General features: G+C 36.0%; 1 protein-coding gene across 1 annotated transcript in view; it reads left to right on the forward strand.

The window, feature by feature from the left end:
• LOC107550990 (vascular endothelial growth factor receptor 3-like) overlaps nt 1-8,607 on the forward strand; it is a 44,197-nt gene that overhangs the window by 8,812 nt on the left and 26,778 nt on the right. Inside the window, exons 8-11 of the mRNA XM_016232466.1 lie at nt 1,156-1,282; nt 1,966-2,074; nt 3,212-3,553; nt 4,212-4,358. Of these exons, the coding sequence (XP_016087952.1) occupies nt 1,156-1,282; nt 1,966-2,074; nt 3,212-3,553; nt 4,212-4,358 (725 nt within the window). The remainder of the gene's footprint in view (nt 1-1,155; nt 1,283-1,965; nt 2,075-3,211; nt 3,554-4,211; nt 4,359-8,607) is intronic.

Consider the following 8,607-nt stretch of genomic DNA (forward strand, 5'->3'; position numbering starts at 1 on the left):
AATATGATCATGCAGAATATGTGCTTTATAAGTACTAATAAACAGCCAATATCTTAATAATAAGCATGCTAATAAGCAACTCATTCATAGTGAGAATTGGACTTATACTAAAGTGTTACCAAAAATACAATCCCATAATGCATTGCTACAAGCTGAATGAATAAAATCATAGAGGATTGTGAAGAGGTCAGGAGATATTATAAATATGCTGTTTTTTAAGATACATTTTTAAGACAGCACTGTGAGAGAAGACAATCCCAGAATGCACTGCAACAAGCTTAGTAAAAAAAACTTATCCAAGATAGGAAGACAAGTCAAAAGGTGTTTTTTGTTGTTGTAATATTGTAAACAGGCCATACATTTATTTTATTAAATTCCAATATGTTTGACTAAGTTCAGTGCCGTGCATTCTGGAATTGCCTTCTTTTCAAAGGAGCACACACAAATTGGGTGAAACTAATCATTTTTAATTAGATTAAACTCTTTATATACATTTTTCTTCTATCTACTATATCTACTGTACATTATTATATTTATGACATCTCTTGCCAATTTGAAAGATTCTTCTTTTTTTTTTTCAACTGAGCTTACTGCAGCGTGTTGTAGGATTGCCTTGTTTGTATAGGACAGATAAAATGCTACCTTATATCGTGTGTACAGCTGAAGAGGGAGGGAAGGTTGGGGTGATTCAAAGAGCCCATGTCAGATTGGGGGCCCCCTGGAATGTGATTTGATTCAATACCATTTTCAACCAAGCCTTGTGTCAGGATGGGCTGTATTATGCCTTAAAATGCTTTCTAAGTAGACAGCTTACTAGGTTTTGCAACATACCCATTGTGTTAATTCTTTTAAATGAATCAAAGGCTCATGCTCATGTGTGGCCTTCATTTGGCCACTCATTCCTTGCTTAGCTCTCATCACACACAGGAAGGCAGATGCATCTTAAAGCTCTTCCTGGTGTGGGAACTGTCAATGTGCGCATCCTGCATCTGATATTCCCGCTCTCCTCTCCCTCTTTCTCTGTCCCACAAACAATTTAGGGAATAATATTCTTATAGTTTATAAATGCAATGAGACTGATGTTTTGTCCACAGACGTTTTGTCCATGTCTGTCCTACTCCTATGGTATTCATAGTTGTGTTTTCATTTTCACAGGGGTCGAAGGGGTCAACGAGACAAGATTCCCATCTGTCAAAACTGGATAGGTTTGGATCCTGAACACGCTGTCAATCCTATCGAGAGTGTTGAAACGTTGACTGAGATGGTGGACGGGAAAGAAAAGGTTCACTTCCTGTCTGAATAATTCTTATTTCCTGAAAATTTCCCATAAATGTCTGAACCAAATTTATGTGCCCGCAACCTGAACCCTGAGTGTTTTATGTGACACCAGATATCCGAAACTTGACATCTAGGTTGAGGGAGGTGGTGGGGGCGAATGCGTTACAATTTCCACTTTCGAAATATTTAAATCCATCTTCCAGTTCTTGCTTCCTGGATGGAGAGGGAATAAACACACATTAACACAGCACTCTCTTCCTGTTTTCTGTCACACCTGTGAGGTCATTTCCTGTGTGTGACCCTGGGAATAGGAGTGGCAGGGGAAAGAGAGACTAATACAGTATACAGCTTAAAGGGATAGTTCACCAAAAAGTAAAAATCACAATTTATTTACTCTTGCTGTATTTCATTCTGAACCTCTTTCTTCTATTGAGCACAAAAAGGGATTAAATCTCACTGACTTGTTTTTCTAAACATCTTCTTTTGTGTTCCACAAATGTCTCATTTCTATACAGAATATCTGTACAGGTTTGAAACAACAACACAAGTAAATAATGAACAGATTTCATTTTTGGGTGAACTATCTCTTTAACAATGTTTTTTTTTTTTTTTTTTTTTTTCCTAGATTTGCCTGTGATCCAAATGAAAACAAGTCAGTCTTTGAAATTGCTTGTGTTGTTTCCACAGACTGTCAGCCGTTTGGTTATTCAGAGCGCCAATGTGTCGGCTATGTACAAGTGCTCAGCAGAGAACAAAGTGGGAAGAGATGAACGATTGATCTATTTCTACGTGACCAGTGAGTTTCAGCAACACTTTTGTGCCAAACAAAACTGTATGGATTTTCAATAACATCACAATAGCTCATGCTTAAATCACCATGAAATCAAAATTGACGGTTCTTGCAGCGTTTATTTTAAATGATGTGTTTGTGCATATCCTTTTTTTGCCCTGCATTTTTTTCTTGTTCAAGAATCCATTTCACTTGGATCTATACTTCACAATAGGGAAAAAAGATGATCACTTCTATTTCATAAAAATGTTAACCCTGTAAAAAGTTGGTGTAATTTACAGTAAAAAGCAGCTGTGTTTGCCAGAACTTTACCGTAAAAAATATAGAAGCACATTTTAAAGTTTTATAGATTGATAAATAACAGGAAAAAGTTTAAAAAAAAAAAAATATATATGACCTGAAATAATGGTAATATACCGAATTACTAAAAATCTGTTACGCTTGTAATACAGTGCTGTGAAAAGGTTTTTGCCCCCTTCCTGTTTTTAAATTTTTTTTGCATATTTGTCACACTTAAAAGATTCAGGAGAAAACAAGAGAGTTTTTGGAGAGAAAAAGAAATTCAGAAAGAGAGAAAGAGAAAAAATCTTAGGCTCAGGAATGATCTAAGACATTATTTTCCAACTTCATTTTTCTTCTTCTTTTTTTTCACATTGTGGTTCCAGGCTTCCATACTTTCACTGGGTATGCAATCTAATTTATCAGACATGACAAATGAGAAACACCAAGCCAGGTGTTCATTCAGAAGTAGAAATGTTGCCACACACACACACACACACACATCAATTTTACACTTTTACACGTTAGTTTTATATTAAATACAATAATACAATGTGGTAATCGAGATCTGGCAGCAAAACTGACAGCTTTTCTTGCACATGAAATCACCCACATGCCAACAAACAAATGAGAACGCTAAACAATAATCACAATACATAGTGCCAAAGCTGTTGTGCATCCACTTAACAGGTTTTCAGTGTAGCATTTTTTACAGTTATTTACCATTAAAATGATTTTAAAATGATTTAAAAATGGTCATTTTTACAGTGTACAGAAAGAGCCATGAGTATGCTATGTTGTGTGGTTAATCCAGAAGATGCGTGCCATTATTTTTCTTATTATTCACATTAATTTCCTATTCAGCTATCCCAGAGGGATTCGGGATAGAGATGGAGCCCTCAGAGGATCCGCTCGAGCAGGACCTGGTACGGCTGAAGTGTAATGCAGATAATTACACCTATGAGAACCTGCGGTGGTACCGCCTGGACCCGCAGGCTGTTCCTCCAGAGCTGGACTGCAAAAGTCTGCACCAATACACCGAGTCTCTGGGGGGAACGCTTTCGTTCCAGACCACCAGCAACAACTGGGTGCTGGAGCTCACCATTACCAACATCCAGCTGCAGGACGAGGGAAACTACGTGTGTGAGGTGCAGAACCGGCACAGTGGGGAGAAACATTGCCACCGCAAGTACATCCCAGTCAAAGGTGAAGGTCAATCGATGATCAGTTTTATTTTTTTATAAGTCCAGGGACGTTCCTGCTGTCAGCTTTCTGTTTGCTACTTACATACAAAGCTGACTTTTAAGGTAGCACCTAAACTTGAAAGTGACTTGAATGCTTTAAGTAGTTAATCATGTATTAAAGATACTTTTACTTGTGACTCTAGCTCTTACATACGATTCCAGTGGAGTTCGGCATTAGTGTTGCTAAGCTAATTACTGAATATTCTACTAAAAGCTAAAATATAACACACAAATACTAAAATAGATCCAAATAGTTCAATTTTAACAGATGGAACATTGTTTTATAAATACTTATTGTTATTGAATGAAAGAAGTATATTTACAATTTATGAAACAAGATATCTTCGGGATTCCTAAAATATTGTCCCACTAGATTTTGGAACAGAGGTTGAATCTGTATTTTGTAAATTTGACTTTGCATTGTCCACTGTCCAGGCTGTCTGTACATTTTGAAACTGATACACCTCTTTTTTTTCATGGGGGAACTATTATTGCCCAATATCAAAAATGTCCAATGTGTGTATAATGTGTCTGTATGTCACTGGCACTACAAGTGCTTTATCAGTGAAGATCTAACCAAAACTAAAGGCATATTCTCTCTTTTCCTATGTCTGTTCCAGCACTGGAGGCACCTCGATACCGTAACAACCCCACCAATCAGACAGTGAATGTGAGCGAGTCGCTGCAGATGGAGTGCGATGTCGAGGGCACGCCCTCTCCCCAGCTGTCCTGGTTTAAAGATAACCAACCCCTTCACCAGACATCAGGTTAGTAATTCAGGTCCAATATAAAGTGGGACCAAATTGATCATTTTAAACAGTGTACTTACTGTGTACATACATGTTTTTACTTTGTCCTTATATTTTTTTTTAAATACCTGCATGTACATCTGTAATTAATATGTGTAATTACATCTATGATTATACTGTTACCCTACCCCATAACCAAACATGAACATAACCATACCATGAAACCTGTCTCTAACCTTATCTATATATATATATATATATATATATATATATATATATATATATCCCACCTCAACAGCAGCAAAAGTGTTTTGCAAAACAACATGAACACAATAAACGCATTGTACCAAACTATATATTTTTTGCATTAATTGAAAAAATATATATATATATTTGCTGTAATTACACATAGTTAAAGCTGCAGTCCGTAACTTTTTTGTGTTAAAAATTTACAAAATGTATATAATAATCGAGTACACCATCAATCCATTTTCCAAACCGTGTTTTTGGCTTGTCCTGAATCACTACGGTGCACCTATAATTCGTGTTTATATGCAGATTATTTTAGACTGGTTCGGGTAGGTACCGCTGCGGAGTAGCCCAGTACCTGCGTGATTTCTCATAGACATAAACAGAGAGAAGTAGCTCCGGCTACAATGTTCTTCTGCAAGATGCACGCAGTTCTGTTTATTAGCTGCTAGAGCGCCAAAAGTTGCGGACTGTAGCTTTAAATACATCTAATATAAAGTGGGACCAGGGTGTTTGCTAAGGCAAGCTTATACTATACTATGTTATACTATACATACAGTGGGGCAAAAAAGTATTTAGTCAGCCACCAATTGTGCAAGTTCTCCCACTTAAAAAGATGAGAGAGGCCTGTAATTTTCATCATAGGTATACCTCAAATATGAGAGACAAAATGAGAAAAAAAAATCCAGAAAATCACATTGTAGGATTTTTAAAGAATTAATTGGTAAATTCCTCGGTAAAATAAGTATTTGGTCACCTACAAACAAGCAAGATTTCTGGCTCTCACAGACCTGTAACTTCTTCTTTAAGAGGCTCCTCTGTCCTGGACATACATAGCAATAAAATGAATTCCCTAAGACTTTAAAGTCATTTGTAAAGACCTGAATATCATAGAGACATTGATTTTGAATTCTTTTGAATTAGGCCACAAGCAGCTACCCAGAAAAAAATATTAAAACCTAAAAATGGTCACAAACCAGTCCATATTAACTGGATGAACTCAAGTTTCAAAAATAGAATTTATCACTGAATCACGCTAAAAAAATACCACACTAAATACTGTATATACCAATAAAACTCATTTTATGAGTTAAATCAGGTACAAATAGGTTTTTAAGCTAACGATTACTGGTTACCACATTTTACAGTGTAGAAAACATTTAGCATTCACCCATAAAACCCTAGTAATCATATAACAACAGGACCCAAAACCACCTGGCAACCACACAGAAAAATCTAGCAACCACCTAGAACATTCTAGCAACTGCATAGTCATGTGCCAAAAAAATCGTCCTTACTAAAATACTTCCTGTACTTAAGCAGCCACATAGCAATGCCCTTGCAATCACCTGGCATCACCCTTGCTACCAACTCAAACTTTACAGCTGCATAGTGATGCACTAAACATACAGAATACCCTAGCAATCACATATCAATGACCTGGCAACCACCCAGGACACCACTGCAGCAGTGAGTTTAGAACTGGCAAAATCTCAGAGAAAATATAAAAATCCAGTAAACTCCTACTGAGGTTCAGTAGTAATAATGTACAGATTGTGAGTTTGACAGGATATGTGAAGTAATAGGTATAGATTTAAGGTATTGCATTATATAGATATACCATTGTCTGCTTTAAAATTAACCATATATTCTTCAGTTTGATTTCCTCTCTATTTCTCTGCATGTTGTTCAGCCCCCTTCAAATTAACATAAATGTGCTATTCCAAAACACTTCCATTACAGATTACATTATACTCAGCACAGCAATCCCCTCTAGCTTAGCACATTTGAATAGGAACACACTTATTCATGAGCACATACTAACACACACAAAATTGAATTCTGGTGCTGGAAAAAGCACTCAAGTCATGCTAATATACTGGAGATCTTTTGGATTGGAAGTTGAATGGAACACTGGACACTGTATAATAGCATATCACAAACCAAAAAAAAACAGTTCTGGGAATGTATGTGGGTTGCTTGTAGGCTGTAAGTGAATTCACATGCAGTGGTACTGGAGATCTTTTGGATTGGAAGTTGAATGGAACACTGGACACTGTATAATAGCATATCACAAACCAAAAAAAAAACAGTTCTGGGAATGTATGTGGGTTGCTTGTAGGCTGTAAGTGAATTCACATGCAGTGCATGTACAGTGCTGTTTGTTGATAGGTGTTATGGGGAGGATATTATATCAGGAACAAACTGAGTTCAAGAGCTATTAGCAGAAGGTCACTGTGTGACTGGAATACGAGTTAAACTTTTTTTGCTCAGCTAATTCAGTTCATAGCAAAGCCACAGATGTTTTTCTAGATAGATTTTATAGATCCAATACAGATCTAATTAAAATTTCAGCACTGTGCCTATAGCAAGTATCTGATTATTATGGGTTGGTGGGTTGCTTTCTCCTGCTACAATTTGCAGTAAGTGTGTCATAGAATGGAAAAGGGCAATAATCAAAATTACTATTTCCTATAAATTCCATAGAATGAGATTCCATACATTTCAGTTTTCAAAGCCCTTTTGATAGCAAATCAAGTTTCCGTTAGTTTCAGTGATAAATAAATGCTTAGAACCAGTGTGTTTGTAGAATTATGGCACAGTGGTGATATAGTTTTATATACTTGAAATCTATTAAATGCTCATAGATCATTCAGTGTTCTTATAACTTATATATCCCAATCTTTCTGTACATTTAAAATGAAGAAACGCTTTTATTTGTCTCTTTTAAGATAATATATACTATAACATTTCTTTAAAGACACAATTATTTAGTACTGTGGTATGAGCAACAATCTCGTGAGCACATTCTTATATAAACTAGCTTGCAGCATCTGCAGTCCTAGAACTATTCAGTTTATTTGTTTTTTCTAATGTTGTTTTCAGTAATATGACCATTTGTTCTGCAGTATTTTTTTCATCACAGTATTACTGCATTATAATTTGTACAAATGTATGATTAAAATCCTTTTTGCAAGCTAAAATAACATGCAAGCATAGTGCACCAGTCAACATCTGCTTGTTGACACGCAACTGTGTAATTTAATACACTACATATCAGCTGATTACATCTTTTGACAGGAGAAATTAAAGGGGTCATATGACAATGCAAAAAATAACATTATTTTGTGTATTTAGTGTAATGCAATGTGTTTACGCGGTTTAAGGTCCAAAAAACACATTATTTTCTTCATACCTTACATTATTGTTGCTCCTCTCTGCCCCGCCTTTCTGAAACACGTCGATTTTTACAAAGCTCATCGGTCTGAAAAGCGCAGTGTGCTCTGATTGGCCAGCTATCCAGTGCATTGTGATTGGCCGAATACCTCAAATGTGAGATGGAAATGTTACGTCCCTTACCATATTTGGAAACACATAGTGTCTTCACAACATCGAGGTGGCGGCAACAATACTACAGCGAGAATAAAAGTTATGCCTTCTTTCTTTGCATAAACATTTGGGCGGTGTTATGCAAATCTTCCAACACAGTCACGTAGACATGTGGGGGCGTGTTTGAATGAGGCGTTTTAGGAAGGTATGTTGTAACTTTTATAAAGAATATGTCTTTGGGTTTGAGACTTTAGTCTTTGCATCTTTACAGATCATATATATGCACATATATTTGCTACTTGTGGCTATATTTTAAATGGATTATCAGAACTTAAACATACTGTTTTGAAGTGAACATGAATGCATAAATAAACACTACTAGAAAAAAGGTCAGTTTATTGTTGCATATTAAACCTGAGCTGAACTTCGATTTTATTAGAACACATTAAAATGACAGAAAAATTAGGTCCATTATAATGAGGATTATATTGTGATATAAATAATAATATATTATTTGTTATGTTTTAAATGCATTGCTTTGTCAGAAGGGTAATGAACACCCAATACCAGCCTAATGGTATAATCTGCCTATAATGGCTGTGGCTGACTTAAAGGGTTAGTTCACCCAAAAATGAAAATTCTGTCATTAATTACTCACCCTCATGTCGTTCTAAACCCGTAAGACCTC

This window comes from Sinocyclocheilus grahami, unplaced genomic scaffold, assembly GCF_001515645.1.
Source record: "Sinocyclocheilus grahami isolate Dianchi unplaced genomic scaffold, SAMN03320097.WGS_v1.1 scaffold411.1, whole genome shotgun sequence".
Classification (NCBI taxonomy): domain Eukaryota; kingdom Metazoa; phylum Chordata; class Actinopteri; order Cypriniformes; family Cyprinidae; genus Sinocyclocheilus; species Sinocyclocheilus grahami.